Here is a 20,816-nt window from a genome sequence, read left to right on the forward strand (position 1 = left end):
TCATAGGGGCTCACAGAGACTAAACCAACAACCAGGGAGTCTGCCTGGGACTGACCTAGGCATTCTGCATACATGTGACAGTAATGTAACTTTGTCTTTTTGTGGGACTACTAACACTGGTAGAAGAGGCTGTATCTGACACCTTTGCTGGCTTTTTGGACCCTATTCCTCATAATGGGTAGCTTTGCCTAGCCTTAATATAAGGGAAGGTTCTTAGCCTTACTGCATCTTGATATGCCCTGTTTTGTTGATATTCATGGAAGGCCTGCTCTTTTCTGAATAGAAATGGAGGAGGAGTGGATGGAGTGCAGAGGGGAGGTCAGGGGAGGGACTAGAAGGGGAAGAGGTAGGGGAAACTGTGGCCAGGATGTAAAATAAATAAATGAATTTATTTTAAAAATTTAATTTGTAATACTGCATATTGGTTAGAAAGCATATAGTTTCACAGAAAAGAATTATTTGTAACATTTGATGTCATTCAAGACCCTAGAGAATTGCTTCTACCTTAGGGTTTGAGAAGAGAGTGCTTCTGTAAGCAATGTTCTAACATGAGAATTTTACTGTGGTGATATATTGTGCACCCCAATAAAACTTACCTGGGGATCAGAGGACACAGCCAGCCACTAGATTAGACAGTTTTCTGCAGGAAACCATGACTATGACTAACAGCAACTTCAAAGTCTCCAAAAAGTGATGGGGCCCCACAATGACAATTCCATCAGGATGATGATAATACCACTAAGATGACAAATATCACCCAAAGATCAATTTTGGACTACAAACTGCTCAGGGCAATTTAGAGATGGCTAGTTGAGATGCTCTAGCCTCATGGACTACTCAAGCAAGCCCTGCATTTTCCCATTATGCAGAAACTGGACAACAAATGATACAGCTACCTCTCCCCAGACATGACAATTAACCCAAAATTTTTCTTTTCAGGAACCCCTAAAGATGCCATCACCCCCAGACAGCAGGAAGTAATTTTAAGAAAACAATGCCCACATTCCCAAGAGGTAGGGTGGTTGGTTTTTGGTCATTCAATGGGTTATGGATAATTGTCATTGTTTAGGATGGTTGGTTACAAGTTGTAAGTTGTTAATGGTTGGGGGAAAAAGCTAAACAAAGGTAATTAGAATTGGGGTTCTTTAAAAAAAGAAGATATAGATAAGAGGTAGATTATTGAATCTATCCTGAAGAAAAAAGATATGGAAATGATAGGATAAAGGGTAGGTAATTGAATCTATGCTGAAAAGAAAAAAAAGAGGATATAGATATAATAAGATAAAAGGTAGATTATTGAATCTACACTAAAAAAAAGAAACAAATGATGGATAAATGTAGCTGGAAGTTTTTCTGTGTCCCACCCAGTCCACAGCCACTCAGACCTAAGTAAACACACAGAGGCTTATATTAATTAAAACTGCTCAGCCATTACCTCAGGCTTACTACTGACTAGATCTTACACTTAAACTAACCCATTTCTGTTGATCTACATGTCACCACATTTTCTGTGGCTTTACCCGTGTGCCATTACAAGCTGCTCCCTGGATGGCCTAGCATCCCCTAACTCAGTCTTCCTCTTCCCAGAATTCTCCTTGTCTGCTTATCCTGCCTATACTTCCTTCCTGGCTACTGGCCAATCAGCATTTTATTAAACCAGTGTATAAAAGCATTATCCCACAGCAGATAAAGAGTAGATTATTGAATTTACTCTGAAAAGAAAAAAGAGAGAATATGAATATGATAAGATTAAGAGATAGATATGGTGGTATTTTATTTGTACTGAAATGTGATTTTAATTGTATGTTAATAAATAAAGTTGCCCAGGGGTCAGAGCTATTAGAGCCATTGCAAAAGCTGGGTGTTGGTGGTGCACTCCTTTAATCCCAGCACTTGGTAGGCAGAGCTAGGTAGATCTCTGTGTGTTCAAGGATACAGCCAGCTTTGGAGACACATGCCTTTAATCTCAATACCAACCATAGAAGACCTGGAGGTCTATACAGACAGGCAGTGACAAGGCAGTCGTGTGGTTGGTTTTACAACTAATGAGAAGGCAGAACAGAAAGTCTATATAAAGACAAACAGACAGGAAGTAGGTCTCTTTCGGAGAGGTCTCTTGGCTGAAGAGGCTAGCTGCAGCAGGTAGGTAAGGCTCTTAGCTCTGATCTCTTGGCTTTCATCTTTGTATTGGCTCTGTGTTTCTTATTTAATAAGACGGTTGGTTACATCTACAAATAGATTATTGAATCTACTTTTAAAAAGCAACTACTAGTTTTAAACATTTTATATTGGATTGGATTTTTGTATATTGTATACAAATTATATATATTGATAGCAATTTGAGATTGATTTTGTTAGAAAATACTGTACATGTACTTCTAATCTTGTTCAAAGTATTGTACTTATACAGTTCATTTAACAATGTAATGCAAATTGCTAGTCTTTGAAAGTTATTACCAACTAAATTAGGATATAAGAAGTACAAGTTAATAGTTAATCATTACAATCAAACTTGCAGTAATATTAGGTATGTTTTCAAGGTTAAACATAAATATATTTTAGATAGACAAGTCATCTTCAAACACTTCAGAGATCCATAGAATATGGCATTTAAGGTGTTTTAATAACAGATTCTTTTTTATGACTATGAGACATGTTGGCTCCTGGAAGCACCAATCTACTTCAGAGAAGATGATGAGCATGGAAGAAAATCCTTATGGAGTTTACTTTCTTTGTGGCAAATGAGCCACTAGGCAAGAAAATGCCCTTACATCAACTGCCAACAGTATACTGTCTAAAATAGACTAGCAGGAGACAAAAGAAAGGACTGCCAAATCTTACCAAGACAAGGTAGAAAGGCCCTTTGGCAAATCCTGCTTCACAGATGAGTCTGTCAGATATGCTAGGCCTGTAGGCCAAAGATGGATGCCCCTATGTTGCAGAGTAATCTTGGGTGACTGTCCAGGAAGTCAGCAGTTTCTGTCATTTCTCACATTTTTTTAAGTCACTTGTTTGCACTTCCTGCTTACTCAGTTAATATTATTTCCTTCTCAGATCTCTGAGGGTGTTGAAGACTAGATAGTGATAGTTTTCCTTGTCAACAAATTCAGAAAAGAAACTTACTAAGAGGTGTATAAGTGTACAAACTTGAAAGACATCAAAAGATAGTTTTTGATTGGTAGTACAAATTTGGATAGAAAGTGAATTAGGTACATTTTGGACTCACCAAAATAGGCTAAATAATGAAGTTTTTTTGTCTGAATCTGTCAAATGTTAATGGACTAGACATTGTTAATGTAATTCTTTTTTTGTTTGTTTGTGTTTTTGAGACAGGGTTTCTCTGTGTAGCTTTGTGCCTTTCCTGGAACTCACTCTATAGACCAGGCTGCCCTTGAACTCACAGAGATCTGCCTGGCTCTGCCTCCCAAGTGGTGGGATTAAAGGCATGCACCACCACCACCCAGCTGTTAATGTAATTCTTGACTGTATGTATTGCATATCCTTATTGTACTTATTGCATATAGTTTTTCTTAGATTGGTTATAACCTTTTATTATTTTAGACAAAAAGGGGGAAATGTTGTACACCCCAATAAAACTTATCTGGGGATCAGAGGACAGAGCCAGCCACTAGATTAGACACAGAGGCCAGACAGTGATGGCACACCCTTAATCCTATCACTTGGGAGACAGATATGTCTGGATCTCTTTGAGTTCAAGGTCATACTGGGAATAGAGCCAGGTTTCATGGCACACACCTTTAATCCCAACACTTGAGATCTCATGCCTTTGCTTGGGAAGCACATGCTCCTTTAATCCCAGGAAGTAAGATGGCAGGGCAGAAAAAGGTATATAAGGTGTGAGGAAATATGAACTCAGTGTCTTGAGACTGAGGATTTCCTAGAGGTAAGAACTTGCTGGCTTGTTCTGCTTCTCTGATCTTTCAGCTTTCACCTCAATATTTGGCTACAGTTTTTTTTATTATAAGAACTTTTAAGATTCATGTTACATTTTACCTTCTCAGAAAGTCATCTAAAGTCTGATGGTGTTTTGGGATACTTCAATACTGCAGAATACCAACAGCCTCACCATCCCTGACAACTTCTATTCTCTCTTAAAGAAATACCCACTTTTATTTTTTAATCACTCCATAGGGCACTGTGTACAGAACCCTGTGTTCAATTGTAATAATGTGACCTGTTGAAATAAAGACCAGATATCCACTCATTATAAAATGAGCTTGCACCTTGAGCTGATTATGGCTTTTAGAAACCTGAAGGAGGAGCCTTGTAAATCTTGTAAGTTTCAGAAACTTTCTGGACCTTGTAAGTATCTCTTATTCCCCAAGTTGTAGAGGAAGTTCCAGAGATGCAGGTTTTGTAGGTTATTTATAGACAGATTTTTCTTTGGGCTACAAGCTCACAAAAAAATGACACTGGGACATATTATTAGTTATGAAAGCCCTGCATATAGCTTAGGTGTGGTTTTAATTAGCTCTTATAACTTAAATTAACCCATTTCTATTCATCTGCATACTGCCATGTGACTCATGGCTTTTACCTCTTCTCCTGCATGTCATGCTCCCTCTGTGTTCAGCTGGCAACTCTGCCTTTCTTCTTCCCTGAAACCTTTCTGTCTTCAGAAGTCCTGCCTCGCCTCCTCTTGTCTAGTTATTGGCCATTCAGATATTTATTAAATAATCATAGTGATATATCTTCACACAGTGTAAAGAAATATTCTGCAACATTTCCTCCTTTTGTCTAAATAAAAAGAAAAAGCTTTAATTCTAACATAATAAAGCTACAAACAATAAGAGCAAATATTAGGTAAGAATTACATTCACAATATCCTGTACATTTGTATTTGGAAAATTCAGAGAAAATCTCCATTATCTGTCCTCCCTTGATGAGTCCAAAGTTGTGTACCTAATTTACTTTCTATTATTACTAAGGGAAACTGTAAGTACAGCTATATAATCTCTTATCCCATCAGAGACTCGAGAAGGATATAATATTACTTGAATAAACAGGAAGTGCAGAACAAGCAACTTCCAAAACTAAGAAATGACAGAGACATCTGGCTGCCTGGACAGTCACTCAAGTTTCCTCTGTAATGTTGGAGCATCTATCTTTGGCCTATAGGCCGAGAATATCTATCTGACAGACTTTTCTGTGAAGCAGGAATTTGTGAAGGACTGTCCTATCCTGTCTTGGCAAAGTTTTGCAGTAACTTTCTTTTGTGTCCTGTTTGTCCAGTTTTGACAGCATACAGCTAGAGGTTGAGGTAAGGGCAGATTCTTGCCCAAATGGCCAGCTTTTTCCACAAAGAAAGCAAATTCCACATGGAGGTTCTTCAATGTCCATCATTCTTTTTTGAAGTAGATTGTTGCTGCCAGGAGAAGATATGTCTCACTATCATGAAAAGCCTTATGTTAATATTATATTTTAAATGCCATATTCTGTAGGTCTTTGAAGTATTTGAAAAGCACCTATCTAAAATATATCTCTGTATGACATTGAAAACATACCTCAAATGACTATACGTTTGATTATTATAGATGACTAACTATTAACCTGTATTTCTTTATTATCCTAAATAGTTGCTAAGGACTAAAACTTTACATTACATTTTAAAATGATCTGTATAGGTATAATACCTTAAACAAGAATTAGAAACATATATGTAGTATAACAAAAATAACCTTAAATTTATATCAATATAAAAAATTCATACCAATGTAAAATATTTGAGACTAATGGGTGTTCAAAAGTACACTAAACAGTCCACCATTTTATACCATCATTTCTACTATATGCTCACTTTTCCCTTCAGAAACAGATCCCTGAATCTCCTTCATTTAGCTTTCTCCCTGACCATGACCCATAAGAATTTGTAACCAGTACCACTAAATGATGACAACCATCCATAACCCACCAAACAACCAGAAAACACCAACCCCACCTCTTGGGAATGTGGGCATCATGTTCTCTAGACTGCTTCCTGTTTTCTGGGGTTGATGGCATCTTCGGGCAACTATGCAAAAATTGGGATAATGGTAAAGTCCTGGGAGAGCTAGTCAGAACATTTATTGTCAAATCTCTGTGCAATGGGAAAGTGCAAGGCTTATCTGTAGTCCTGGATAGAATGGTCTGTGAGGTTAAACCATCTCAGCCAGCAGCCTTGAAGCTGTTCTGGATGCAGAACGCTGAGGAAACAGCAACAGAAGTACTCTGAGAGGCTGGATCACCTGGACCACCCATTTTAATTAGTGTCTGGTCCCCTTACTCTGAAAACACACAAACTTTCAAAGGTAACATACATATCTGTATTAACACAAGTATGGACTGTGCATTGTACACAAGCCAGCCAAAGATGATTTTTTTTATTTTATGTTTGAGCAGGTAAAATATATGTAACCTGTCTTGTAGGTTTTTTTTAAGTTTATTTCTTTATGTCTGTAGCCAGGGTTTTCAGGGGATCTCCCCTGATCAAATCTGATCTCTATTAACTATGAATGAATCCATAGCCTTTTGTTTTCTGTGAGAACAAAAGCATAACCCCTTCCCCAATGCAACACAGTTTTTGACTTCATTTTTTAAAATATATAGGTTAGTTTGATTTAGCAGTTTCCATAATCCAATGTCTCTCAGCAGCTATTGTTCTCTCAGCAGCAATCAAAAAATTTAAAGTCAACAAGACACCATACAGAATCCAGACTCTCTGTGTATTTTCCATCTTTATGTGGCTTATCATTTTATTCTCTCTTTAAAGACTTTATCTTATTATTCATAAACTATTTTCTCTATGACTGTCTATGCCCATTTTCTTTTCTTTTCGAAGCCTACACACATTTTAAAACACACTGTAACCTGTTCAGAGTTTTCTTTTTCCATCTGGATCTGTCTTTACTGTGCAACTGCAGCATTCTCTGATCTTGTGAGACAAATCTTAAACTGGTATGTTGGCTGCCATGCAGCTCAGCTAAGCACATGGCTCTGTTGGCTGGCTCAAGCCTGCAGGCAGCACCTAGTAGCGGCACCTCTGTATGCCACCAAGCTCCAGCCCACCTGAGAGATTTCAGTACTAGGAAGCCACAACTGTCTTCTTGTCTAGAACTTTTCTTAGCTTTCTCAGGCCCTATGTTTGGATATTCAAGCCCCCATGTTGGAGGTCATTTGTGGACAAATTTTTCTTTGGACTACCAGCTCACAAAAAAAAAAAAAAATGATAGTGAGACTTATTATTAATTATGAAACTTGTCCTATAGCTTAGGTTTGTTTTTAATCAGCCCTTATAACTTAAATTAACCCATTTCTTTTCATCTGTATGCCGCCACATGGCTTGTGGCTTTTACCTTTCCTCTGCATGTCTTTTTCCCTCTGCCTGACAACTCTGCCTTCCTTACTACCTGGGACCTCTCTGTTCTCAGAAGTCCTGCTAAACTCTTCCTGCCCAGTTATTGGCCATTAAGCTATTTATTAAACCAATTGTAGTGAAACATCTTCATACATTGCAAAGCAAGATTCTGCAACAGTTATCTCCCAGAAAGCTGTGGGATTTTTTCATTGGTATGGCAACTTGGACCTACTCATTCTCTAGCAAATAACCCTTTGCCCAACTTTCTGTGAACAACCCAAATAAACTGAATGGTTTACAACTCTAAACTTAGTTGTAATAATTTCTTTGATCCCACCATTGGGGCTTCATTTAGCAGAATAAACTCCGGTTCTCCTCTCCACAGAACAAGCACAGAGCATTTGGCCAGCTGGCCTCAGAATTGGAGGGTGAGTTTTAGTGTCTTCACTGTCCACCCTCCATCTAACAGTCATCATTTGCTTTTCCAACACAATTCTTGGATGATGATGTACCAGAAGAAGTAGACCACAACTTCTAAAGTTCTAGGAATTGAGAATTCAGGATCACCAAGAACATGCTGTTGTTTTGATTAGAGTGTCTGCTATTCTAGTGAAGCACGGGAAATGGAAAGGGTGGGAAAACTACTGTTTAAGAGAAATTAGGGCATGATTACTTATTAAAGCACCTCCATGAACTAAAGAATTAATTACTTATTAAATTATCTAGGAAAACTGTACTAAAGAGTAGACTATAGCTACAGGAGTCATTTGCATGGAGCCCTGCATGAGAGGTGAGAGGGTGCTAGGCGTCACGTATAGATGCTTATCTGAATTTTATAGCAAGGAGCAGACAGAGGCTCAGTAGACAGAACATTGTTAAGAAGCATCAGGTGTGAGGAGATTCTGATGAAACACATCTACAGGAATCTTGCTGGTAGCCATATGAGGATATATAACCTGAGGCATTGTTGAAGAAAAGGGCTCTGGGTGAGACAGAGAAGATTATCAGATAGTAAGGGTGGAGGTTTGTGCTAAACTGACTTAATATCGTTGTTGGCTGAAACAGGATGCTATAAAGATTTGCATAGACAGGCTTAGCACAAGATTTAGAGGTCTAAACTAAGATGAGCCAAGTATAATTTAACAGATTTTTCTCTATAAGCAGGTATCACAATGACTTTCAGCAACAATAATATCTTACTCTCTCTGGCTTAAGCATCCATAACTGCTTTTCTTGCATTACAAATTCTGGACTTTGTCCACATTTGGTAGTGTAGAGGAGACAGATATTGTATCTTCTTTCTCCACTTGCATGGGAAACATGTTCATGAAATAATGTACAGATAAAAATTGGTGTCTCTATGTGTATCACTTACCATTCTATTGCTGTAATAGAATACCATGACCAGGGCAGTTTATAGATGGAATGGTTTATTTGGGGCTTATGATTCAGAGGATTAGGGTTCATAATAAGGGGCACAGCATGGCAGCAGGTGGCAGACGTGACAGTTGAAACAGTGACTGAGAGCTCACGTCTCAAAACACAAACAAGAAGCAGAAAGCACACTAGAAACAAGTGCACGGCCTTTGAATGCTCGATGCCTACACTTGGTGACATATTTCTCCCCAGCAATGCCAGATCTCCTAAATCGACCCAAACAGAGTCACTAACTGGGGACCAAATATGTAGATATTCCAGAATATGGGGACATCTCATTCAAACCACTATACTGTTTAATAAATATTATATATCCTTAAAAAGTAAGAAAGTTTAACATGTGATATTGGGACCTGATTTATTCCACATAAGGAAACTTACATTTTATTCATGTATTTTAAATTTGGGGAAGGGCATGTGTGGAGGTCAAAAGACAATATACAGTAGCCAGTTTTCCACTTCCACTATTGAGTGCCGTAAATTCAGGTCACCAGGCTTTCTGGAAGATGTATTTACCTTGCAAGATTTATCTTGCAGGCCCACTATTTATCTTTTTAAATGGCCTTTTAAGGGGCTAGTACCACTGGGCCCCATACCTACAATAATTAAAATGGGAACTTTCGCCGGGCGGTGGTGGCGCACGCCTTTAATCCCAGCACTCGGGAGGCAGAGCCAGGCGGATCTCTGTGAGTTCGAGGCCAGCCTGGGCTACCAAGTGAGTTCCAGGAGAGGCGCAAAGCTACACAGAGAAACCCTGTCTCGAAAAACCAAAAAAATAAATAAATAAATAAATAAATAAATAAATAAATAAATAAATAAATAAATAAAATGGGAACTTTCATGCAAAATATGTGTCACTCAGTGAAAAGAGTGACAGGTCACATGGTGCTTCTTGGTGGTTCTCAAATGAATCTCAATCAGAAAAAAACTGTAATTATGGTATGTACAAAAATATGTAAATTATGATTCCAATTTGATCAAATATGTAAAAAAAATTATTAAAAATATTATTGTCAAAATGGCAACATGCTTATTTTTCCTTGAAAGGACTTCTTTAATGAATATATATTTTATTTTGAGAAAATCATAATGATTTGGAATACTTCTGAATCTTGGGTTTTTTATTGAAAATAGATTCTTCTCTCATACAACATATCCTGATTATAGTTTCCTCTGCCTCCACTCCTCCCATTTCCCTCTACCTCACTCTCCCCCAGATCTACTCCCCCTCCGTTTCCTCTTCAGAAAGAGCAGGCCTCCAAGAGATGACAGCCAAGCGGGACAAAACAATATGGAGTAAGACAAGGCAACAGCCCTCATATTGAGGCTGGACAAGGCAACCCAATAGGAGGAAAAGAGTCGCCCAAACAGGCAAAAGACGCAGAAACACACCTGCTCCCACTCACAGCAGTCCCACAAAACACCAAGCTAACAGACGCAGCATGTACTCTGAGGACCTGGTGCAGACCCACGCAGGCCCTTGCTTGCTGCATCAGTCTCTGTGAGCCCATGTAAGCACCGCTTAGTTGATTCAGTGGGCCATGTTCTCCTGGTGACTCACGTTTTTAAGTTCTGGGTTGTAGTAGTTAATGGTTATTATTATTTACCTGTGTTTTCTTCTACCTAAAAAATTCTTAAGTTCTCTTTATCTAACATTTTAACATTGAGGTTCATGAAGTGTCTTAACTTAAATCTCAAAATGGACACTGTTTCCATACAGTAAAACCCAGAGAGAGCAACTGAAGAAATTTCCATATTTCTCATTTACCCTTTTCCACTTATTAGCATAACTTTTCAGCAAATGATTCTTATATCATGAATAGGTTGCTAAAGACATAAAAAGTCGAAGCATCCCTGAGCAAAGAGACTAGGCAGGATATCTAACCAGTGGAGAAATCATAGGAGACCTTCATCCAGTCCTTTCATCCCCTGTCCCACCCAAGGGTTTGTCCTGGAACATCTCCTCTCTGTTTCAGGACAGCCTTCTCCTAACTATTCTCTTTTCCTAAAATCTATTATTTAATTTTGTTTTATGTGTTTGTGCATTTTACCTTCACCATTTGTGTGTCTAGTGAGTGCTCAAATTGAGAATAAGAGAGGATTAGATCCCCTGGAATTAGAGTTAAAGATTATTGGGAGCCCCAAGTGTGTCCTGGGAGCTGAATTCGGGTCTTCTGCAAGACCAGCAAATACTCTTAACTGCAGAGCCATCTCCCTAGTCCCTCCCCTGTTTTTTGGGGAGACCCACCTGGATTCAACCCATAAACTGGGGAAGTATCCTAGGGTCTGTATTCCCACCAGGAGACATTAGACTTGAATATGCTGACCCATACTACTCCAGGGTGTTTCTTATTCTAAGTTAAAACCATGGTTAGGCTGAAAAACTATTCAAACCCTACCTGGAAACACTTTTTTTCTTAAATAACCCACAAAGCACAACAGCAGGGTACTAAATGATCCCAGGCTACCTTCCTCTAAAACGAACCTTTGCACATCTCCCCCATAGTCCACTGTGACAACACATACTCCATCCTCCAGGACAGGATAAAATCAGATTTCTGTAAATGCCTGGAGTGATAGGGCCTGGGGCCCAATGTTGTCACCAATACAACCGGTCATAAAGATATTAGGATTGTTGGGTGGGGCTTCCTAGCCAGAGATTAGGGATTTAAAGACTGAATGATGTACAGCTGGGCTAGATTCTAGATCCCCAGGAACCACTGAAGAGCTGCGTCAGTGGAGTGCACAAGTACAGCATTGGACATCTCAGGTGAGGCCCTGGCTCTGCCAAGGTAGATTGGGACCTAGAGTAGAGCCCTGGAGAGACTCCCTGGAGAATGAGGCAAACCCATTAGGAATGAGAAAACCTTACACTCAGGAGCCTTGGTAGAGAATCAGAGGGGAATGAGTGGAGGGTCGAAAGAGCCAACCAGGCCCTTCAGGCATCCAACTTTGTGCTAGATCCCTATGAGTGTAAGTCTGAGCCTGGTCACTGGGAGTGTCCGTTGGTCCCCTGCACAGTGGCAGCAATGCCCAGTGCTTCCCATTCAGTTAGGATCACCTTTTCCCATATCAATACAAGTTAAAACCTCAGGTCTCTTCTGACCTGTACAAAAGGAATACCAAGCAGCATGCCCCTAACCTGACGTCTTCTCGGGGAGTTGAATGGAAGACTGGAAAGTCTTGAGCTGACCATGCTGATAATGCTCTCCTCTTCGCTCCGATCCTGCTGGTGGCTCTGGCTTCTAGTGGCATGACCTTGTGAACCCTTTCCTTTTTGAGGCAATAGCAGAGACTCAGGAGGCACAGTGACAACTGTGTGTCAGAGAGATGAGTAGGCGTTGTCTTTCTTATGTTCTCTTAGCTCTTGTAGTTCCCTTACTCTGTACAAATCCTAGGCGTACTCTGCCTTACGTCCTTAGTTACAGCTTTAACTTTTGGAATCATGGGGTATGTGAACATCTGTCTGATAACTGAAGCTCACACTACTTACTCTTTCCATCCCTAGAGCCATGAACAGCCACCCATGTTGGTGGCCTAACAAATACCTCCATGTGTTTTCTTCAGACAAACCACATCCTTAGCTTTTTCCATAAATACTTGCTTAGATAAATACTTGGAAGAGTTCAAAATCTTGAACCACTATTGGTACCTTAATTTCTAGTGAAGAAGGAAAAATTTTAGTAGCTTTGAAATACGTAGACTGGGATTTCTCTGTTTTTCCTCTAGGTACTTGAGACATGACTCCCGCTGTCTTCCTAGTCATCCTGTGCTTGGGAGTGGCCTCGGCTGCTGAATCCCCTGATCCTACTCTGGATGCTGAAGAGCAAGAGCCGAAGATAAAAAATGAGAAGCTGGTTAGTAACATGGGGACTGTTCAAAGGAATCTCAGAAGGAATAGTCCTGGCTGTTAGGAGTACATAGGCATGAAAGAGGTCATAGGGGCCAACTATCACCAAGGAATTGCTGAAAGTTGTATACTATGAACACAAGATGGCCTGCATTGTGGACATGCAGGGTGTGGAGAATGGCTGGCTGTAGTGTCCTGAGATCCCTCTCCATGGCTCCTCTTTATCTGTCTCAGCAATTCCACTTAGTCAGCTTGTATGTGGAGTTAATAGGAAGGAAATACTGCTATTTCTGTTATTTCTAGGATGAAGAAGGATTCAGAAGAGGGATGTGGGAGGAGTTTATGAAGAAGGTTGAACTCTACAATAAGGAAAATGGCCAGGAGGACAAGGATGACTTCAACATAGAAATGAATGTCTTTGATCACTTGGTGAGTGTGGCTTAAAAGGCCTAACTCTATGTTTCTTTACATCACATTTTTACAGTTAGTTTGTTGGTTTTCAATGTCTTATTTGCTCTTTCCTTGAAGACTGATGATGAATTCATGAAAATTATTGATAAAGTTTTATACCCAATGCTTGGAGAAAAGGAAAAAACTCAAACACAGCCAGTTGGTGATGTCCCTAAATTTGAGGATTTGGTGGGGAGCAGTGCTGTGACTCCTGTAGAGGATCAGGTAAGATGGTGTCACATCCCCACCCCCAACTACCCACTGGGAAGCCAAGAAGGAACTGACGTTCTCACTTATGTCAGCTGTGGAACAACACACAGTTCACTGTTGACAAAGTCTTCTGTTCTGCAGATTGTGGCTAGAGTTGATATTTGTTTGTAGGTGACAACCGGATTGTGGCTACAGTTGATATTTGTTTGTAGGTGACAACCGGATTGTGGTTAAAGTTGATACTTGATTGTAGGTGACAACGTTTTCTTCTTGCTCAGGGTAGATGTACTGCTTGTTGTGCTTTAAACATGGCTGGTGCCCTTGAAGGGCAGGTGTTCGGCGGGAGGTATTGTGACAAAGCCACCTTGCTGCATTCCTTCTAATTAATGCAACATGTGCTTTGCTTCCAGCCAGAGTAACATGGATGGCAACATAAAGTTAGCCAAGGAGTGAAGCAATCACTGTGCCTTTGTCTCAGAGGCTTCTACCCCAAGATGTGAGGTGCCTGATGGTGAAAAAGAAGGTCTGTACTAGAGGAAGGGGAGCAGAAGCAGCAAGGGGCCTCCCCATCACAGGATCCAACACTCAAATCCCTTAAGAGGAACATTGTTGTAAGAACTCCAGGCATGCTCACACTAAAACAAACAAACAAACAAACAAACAAAAACTTATAAACACTTCAACCTATGCTCTCAATTCCTATATATTAATGATTCTCAGAATGATTTTTAGATTAAACTTTAAAATAAAGAATATACAAAGCTATGTCTTTAAAAATAAAACTTTATTTAAAATTCAGTATTCTGGTTTCTTTCTATTTTTGTGGAAGTGATTTTTTATGTGTTTAACACGTAATTCTGCTTGAAGGTATACTCACTGTGGGATGGTATTCTGGGAGGAAGTATGAGTAAGTCTTTTCATTAAGGAGTCAGTATTCCATCCTTGATTAAGCTTTGTTTAGAGGGTTTTACGCACCCTCTATTGGCAATGATCTGAAAGTCTATTTGAAAATTTCTGGAATTCAATGATTTTAATTCACATGAATTTGACAAGTGAAAATTGTTTGCATTCAGTGCAAAGAGATGGCCCCTCATTCTGTTCAGCTGCACTGCACCTGTACTGTGAACTTCTTTTATGTTTTAAATATATTAAAAGATTTTATTCATCCTCAAATTGAGAACAACTCAAATGACATCAATGGGTGAATGGATAATAAAACTGAAAATCTTACAAGCAGGACATGCTCAGCAGAACAAAAAAGCAACCACTAGTGCACAGGGCAGGGAGTCTCAGGAGCATCGTGCTGAGGTAAAAAGCCAGGACAAATTCCAAACAGTTATTGCAGCTGTGATTTTAAAGATTACACTCTGATCTAAACTCTTTTTACTTTTTAACAATGCATATATTTTCTGAAAATTATGCACCAATAATTGTAACTTAAATTTTTTTCTATAACTTTTATTTTTTGAGATTAAAATTACATAATTTCTCCATTCCCTTCTTTCCTTACCAATACTCGCATATGCCTCTTCCTGCTCTCTTCCAATTCATAGCCTCTTTTTTCCACTAAAAAATTGTTACATATATTCCAAATTACCTAAAAACAACCTTCTCAGTCTATATAATGCTAATTGTATATATGTTTACAGGTCTGACCCTTTGGTATTGGATAACCAATTGTTGGGCTCTTCCCTGGAGAATGCTCTCTTACTTTCAGCATTCCTACATTGCTAGGAATACATACTTTTACTATGTATACTAATAAATATACAATCATTAAAATGATAATAATAAATATTATTTATAATTAAATTACTATCAAGTATTTATGAAACATAGCAGAATTCTTGCTGTTTATTGGGCAGTAAGAAGGTGTCCCATGACTCACAAGTCTTGAGTTTCCCTTAGTCTGTGCTTTAGGTCAGATTAGAAATACTGGAAAGGTTTTCAAGATCTGTAAAGAATTGTGTTGGATTTTGATGGCTGTTGCAATGAATCTGTAAATTGCTTTCGGTAGGATGACCATTTTCAATATATAAATCTTACTGATCTATGAGCATGCGGGATCATTGAATCTTCTGATATCTTCTTAAATTTCTTCTCAATGATTGATGATTTTGATATCTTGCCATCTACTCCCTTTGGGCATTATTTCTTCCTTTTGTTCTAGATCTTTCAGACATGCTATTTAGTTGCTAGTGTGAGATCTCTCAAAAATTTTTATGTGAGTACTTAGTGCCATGAACTTTTCTCTTAGGACCACCTTCATTGTGTCCCATAACTTTGGGTATTTTATGTACTCATTTTCATTTAAATCTGAGACAGTTTTGATTTATTTATTGATGTCTGTCTTGACCCATTTTTATTCAGTAGTGAGTTGTTCAGTATCCATGAGTTTGTAAGCTTTCTGTTGTTGTTAATATTCAGCCTTAATCTGTGATTGTCAGAAAGAATAAAGGGTGCTATTTCAATTTTTTTATATTTCTTGAGACTTGCTTTGTGTCCAAGTATATGGTTGATTTTGGAGAAAGTTCCATGAGTGGCTGAGAGAAGGTAGCAGACAATGCTTACCAAAGATTATACCTTGACCACATTGCCAAAAGTCAGGAACACTGCAAACATGAAGTGTTTTCTTTCATTATGATTGTAATATTGAAATGAACTCTATTGCTACTATCTGTGTATACCAGTTTTCTGCTTAGAGTTTCATCCAATTTGACTTGGAGAGATTATGCATTTTTTAGGAAAGTATCCATCTATCCATCCAATTCTGCTTTTATAACGAACATTCAAAAATCTTCAAATCTCAATTATTAGACACCAAATATTCAATAAAATTCTGGGGGACATCAAAGGAACATGGCCATACATCACATGTAGGAATTTATATTTCCTGTAGTTTCTCAGCCAAACAACTGTATTGTTTTCCAATTGTTGTTACATCTGCTTTGTAATCATATGCACAGCTGTGCTAGTCAAAGTAATGGTGAAGTCCACACAGCAATTTCCTCCTGTCCAGTCAGAACCTGTAGGCCCACCTAGTTCGGTGCGCATGAGACATCTGTTTTTTGGTTTGAGCAATTCCAATATTTTTTTCTAAAGCTGTGAAGCCCTGGGCTGAGATACTGATGGTCGGGCTGAATGACATGTTTCTCTAATTTCTCTGTTTTCTTCTGATTATTTGATCCACTCTGAAGGTGCTTCTATCTGTCATAGGCTGAGACACTAATGGTTGGTCTGAGGGACTTGTACTTCAGACTCCTCTGTTTCCTGCCGGTTATTTCATCTTCTCTGAAGATGTTCTTGTCTGTCATAGGTTGAGTTGCAGACAAAGCAGCCACAGACAGGTACACATTGCTTGATTCTACAAGTGTGTTGTCAACAGCACCTTCACAGTTCTTAGGCTATCATATGACCTCCATACAGATGCAGAATCTAAGGTAGGACTGTGGGATCTACCATCTGTCCTCAATGGGTTCATCCTATGACAATTCTGTTGTTTCTAAAGATTGTTAATTATACAAAACAGAGAACATTCCATGAATCTTAAGATTCTCAGAAGAGCCACATTGTGTATGACACAGCTTTGGCCTGGGATCTGGTTAGTGTCTAGAACTATGTTTTTTTGCCTGGGATGCCTGACTCATTAGTCAAGCTACTTTATGACTCTACTCTGTAGGTCAGGCTGAGCCTGTAGGGAAAAGATGGAGACACAGTCTGCTCTGTTCCTGCACCACTAGACTCCTTTATAAATATTTCTCAGGAGGCCCTGGACAGTACGCTCCTGGATTCCACCTTTCAGTAGCCACAGCACTCCAGGTGGGAGAAGAGACAAACAAGGTACACAGGCCCTGGATCCTGCCTAGTCATGCTCCAGGAACATCCCCATAGCTTTTCTCTGCTTACCTGGGACTTCTTTTCTTTCTCTAGATTTTATTTTGTCTCCTCCCCCACACCATGGGGTTTTGTTTTTTTAAGATAACAATATAATTACATCATTGCTATCTTCCCTCTCTTCCCTAAAAGCTCTCTCATTTACCCTTCCACATTTACCACTTCTGATTCTTCTTTAAACATTGATGGGGGGATGTCTTTCTGTATGCTGTGAAAATATGTTGCTCTGATTGGTTAATAAATAAAGCCATTTGGCCTATGGCGAGGCAGCTTAGAGGCAGGCAGAAATCCAAACAGACAGACAGGAAGAGAAAGGAGAGGCAAAGCAGATGCCAGCTGCCACCACTGAAGGAAGAACACGCCAGCACACCAGTAAGCCACAGCCATGTGGTAACTTATAGATTAATAGAAATTGGTTAATTTAAGATATAAGAGCTAGCTAGCAAGAAGCTTGAGCCATAGGCCATGGCCATGCAATTTGTAATTGATATAAGCCTCTGTGTGTTTACTTGGGTCTGAACGGTTTCTGGACCAGCTGAAGCACAGGGATTTTATAAGTGGCTGTGGGAACTTGGTGCCAGGTGAGACCAGGAAAACTTATAGCTAAAAAATGCTGGTCTTTCTTTCATTAATTGTTACTACATGCATATGTTCATATACATATGTATTCCTAACTATAACTTAAGTCAGTATACATAATATTACTTCTGTGTAGGTTTTCAGGGCTGACCAGTTGGTATTGGGCAATTCCTTGTTCCCTAGGTTTTTGTGACCTCATTAGTGCTGTCCTACTGCTTGAGAATGGCCTCATCTGCTCCACCACATGGTCCCAGTTTGGATGCTGAATGGGAAGAATGGAAGATGAACTTTAAAAAATCCTACAGCCTGGTTGGTAACATGGTCACTGTCCAGAGAAAGAATGGCTCTTGCTATTGGGAGTCTGTAGGCATAAACGTGACCACAGAGGCCAGCCATCACTGAAGACTTGGTTAAGACATGCACTATGAAGGCAAGGTGGCCAGCTTTGCTGATCCTCTGCGTGTGGAGAATGGCAGGCTGTAGTGTCCTGAGATCCCTCTCCATGCCTCCTCTTGACTTGTCACTCCACTCCACTTGTATGTGGGGTTAAAATAAAGGAAATATTTTCTCTTATATGTATCAGGATGAAGAAAGATACAGGAGAGCAGTGTGGGAGGAGGAGAAGAAGAAGAAGATGATGAAGGAGCACAACCAGAATATCAGCAGGGCAAGATCAGCTTCTACATGGGCCTGAATGAATTTAGTAACATGGTGACTGAGATATGGATTATTAACACTATGCTTCTTCTCTATACATCATTCTGGTATCTGTTGGTTTTCATTGTTTTATTTGCTTTTAATGAAGACCTATGAAGAATTCAGATAAATTTGCTGTGGAAACTTAGTGTGGACAGAAGAAGAACTGGATTATGGTATACAGGAATATAAGGATTTGACAAAGGACAACAATGTAACACCTAAGAAGCATCAGGTATACACTGTCACATTTCTACCCTCAACTGCCCACTAGGAAGCCAAGAAGGAACTGAAGTTGTCACTTGGGTCAGCTTTGTAACAACACACATTCACTATTTGACTAAGTGTTCTGCTCTGTGGACTGTGGCTAGAGTTGATATTTGGTTGTAGGTGACAACCAATTCTTCTTGCTCAGGGTAAATGTACTTGTTGAGTTTTAAACATGGCTGGTTCCCTTGTAGGACAGATGTTGCAGCGGAAGTATTGTGACAAAGACACCTTGCTGCATTCTTTCTAATTAATGCAATGTATGTGTTCTTTCCAGCCAGAGTAATAGTTCTGGAAGGAATGGCAACGTTATCTTAACCTCACAATAAAGCAATGGGCCATTGCCTAAAGAGCCCTCTGCTTCAAGAGGTGACCTGTGTGATGGGGACAGGGCTGGACAAGGGGGAAAACAGAAGAATAAACAGCAGGGGACTTCTCCATTACAGTGGCTAGCTTGTGCTGTGTGGAATCCAACCCTGAAATTATTTAAGATACACACTGTGATACGAAATCTGAAGCATGATTACACTATGAATACACAGTAAGATTTAATCTGTGCTCTCAATTCCTTTATATTATTAATTCTCACAAGGATCTTTAAATTTGCTTTAATAAAAAAGAATATAAAACACAGTGTCTCAAAATTAAAGCTTCACTTTAAATGTAGTATTATGATTTCTTTCTGGTTTTGTTTCAGTAAGATTTTATTTTGTTAAAAAACCTCACTTGAAGGATTACCTGGCTGTGGGAAGGTGTTCTAGGAGAAGGAGTGCCAGGTTCTCTCATTACAGAGTCTGTTTCCCATCCTTGGTTGAGCTCTGTTTCCTGGGCTTCAGGTGCCCACTTTCAGGAATGATCTGAATGTCGACAAGGAGTTTTCTGGGATTCCAGCTTGTTAATTTGCATGAGATAACCAAATATAAATGGTGACTGAAAAGCTAATCAGGGGAGAGATGGCACCTTCTGTCCCACTGCCCTGATCCTGTACCATGGATCTCATTTGATATGATCATATCAGTGATCTGCACTAGCTGTGCTGTGACCACACAGAAGCCATCTAAAGGATGAGGTCTGAGTGACAGGAGTGTAGTCTATGCTCAAGTGACCCTTTCATGAACCAACAGAGCCCAGTCATGCAAAAAGGTACATGGTTGTCTCATGCTGCAATTGCATTCAGTTTAACCACCAAAGTCATCATTGTTTAAGAGGGATTCAAATCTCAAAAAGACTGAAGGAAGTCCATTAACTGTGACTACCTATGAAATTAACACAGTAAAAGTGCCTTACTGACTTTGCACAGACAAATGCACAGAGTTTAAATTTCCAATCCAAAATGAATGATGGGGACATAACAAGGAATAACAAGTCTGGAGCAAGACAATTACCAATCAGGAAAAGCACAAGATCCTGAATTCTGTGGCTGACACAGACAGCCTACTGCCTCACCTATGACCCCTGGAGGACATGTAGACTCTTTCTTAGATTGCCTCTTAACATATGTTTTGCTTTCTTTGGTGGATATCCCATGGGTCTGTTCCTACCACCTTCAGTGAACTCGACTGAGAGTTAGATTTAACTTTCAAAGTTCCATGAGGGGCCTGTCAGCGACTGCTTGCTGATGCTCTGACCTGAGAACAAGTGCCTCTCCTCAGTGTCTCTCAGAATCCATGACTCACCAAATTTTGGAATTTTCATGCTTACAAAAGCAGTTGTTCACAAATTTCACCACATGGTTTTCTGACACCTTTGGGTAAAGTTTGGCACTTTTGGATGTTAAATGCATAAGTTTCTCTGTACTGATACTGGGGACTCAATTCCCTGGGGAATAGTTTTCCAGAATACTCTAAAGTTTCCACAACCAATCCACCTTGACTCTCTCTTTGTTACAGACATGTATTTGAGTCTGTAGGGGAGTCCCTCTCATTTCTACTATCTTAAGTCTCAACAATGACCCTTACAAACACACATGGATAGTTCCAAGAAAGCAGAGCATTTATAAGATACAAAATAGTCAAGTGTTTGTAGGAGCATTAGAAGGTAGACTAGAAGTGTCCAGTCATGTCTCTCCTGCTGCCTCAT

General features: G+C 39.4%; 1 protein-coding gene across 1 annotated transcript; it reads left to right on the forward strand.

Annotated features, from left to right (window-relative positions):
• The first annotated feature begins 12,531 nt into the window (after nt 1–12,531).
• Nucleotides 12,532–18,468, forward strand: LOC128103706 (trophoblast-specific protein alpha-like). Its single transcript, XM_052728305.1, has 4 exons — nt 12,532–12,648; nt 12,945–13,070; nt 13,170–13,316; nt 18,358–18,468. The coding sequence occupies exons 1-4, from the start codon at nt 12,532–12,534 to the stop codon at nt 18,466–18,468; spliced, it is 501 nt and encodes a 166-aa protein (XP_052584265.1).
• Nucleotides 18,469–20,816: the final 2,348 nt, after the last annotated feature.

This window comes from Peromyscus californicus, unplaced genomic scaffold, assembly GCF_007827085.1.
Source record: "Peromyscus californicus insignis strain IS unplaced genomic scaffold, ASM782708v3 Scaffold_8__1_contigs__length_139910024, whole genome shotgun sequence".
Lineage (NCBI taxonomy): Eukaryota > Metazoa > Chordata > Mammalia > Rodentia > Cricetidae > Peromyscus > Peromyscus californicus.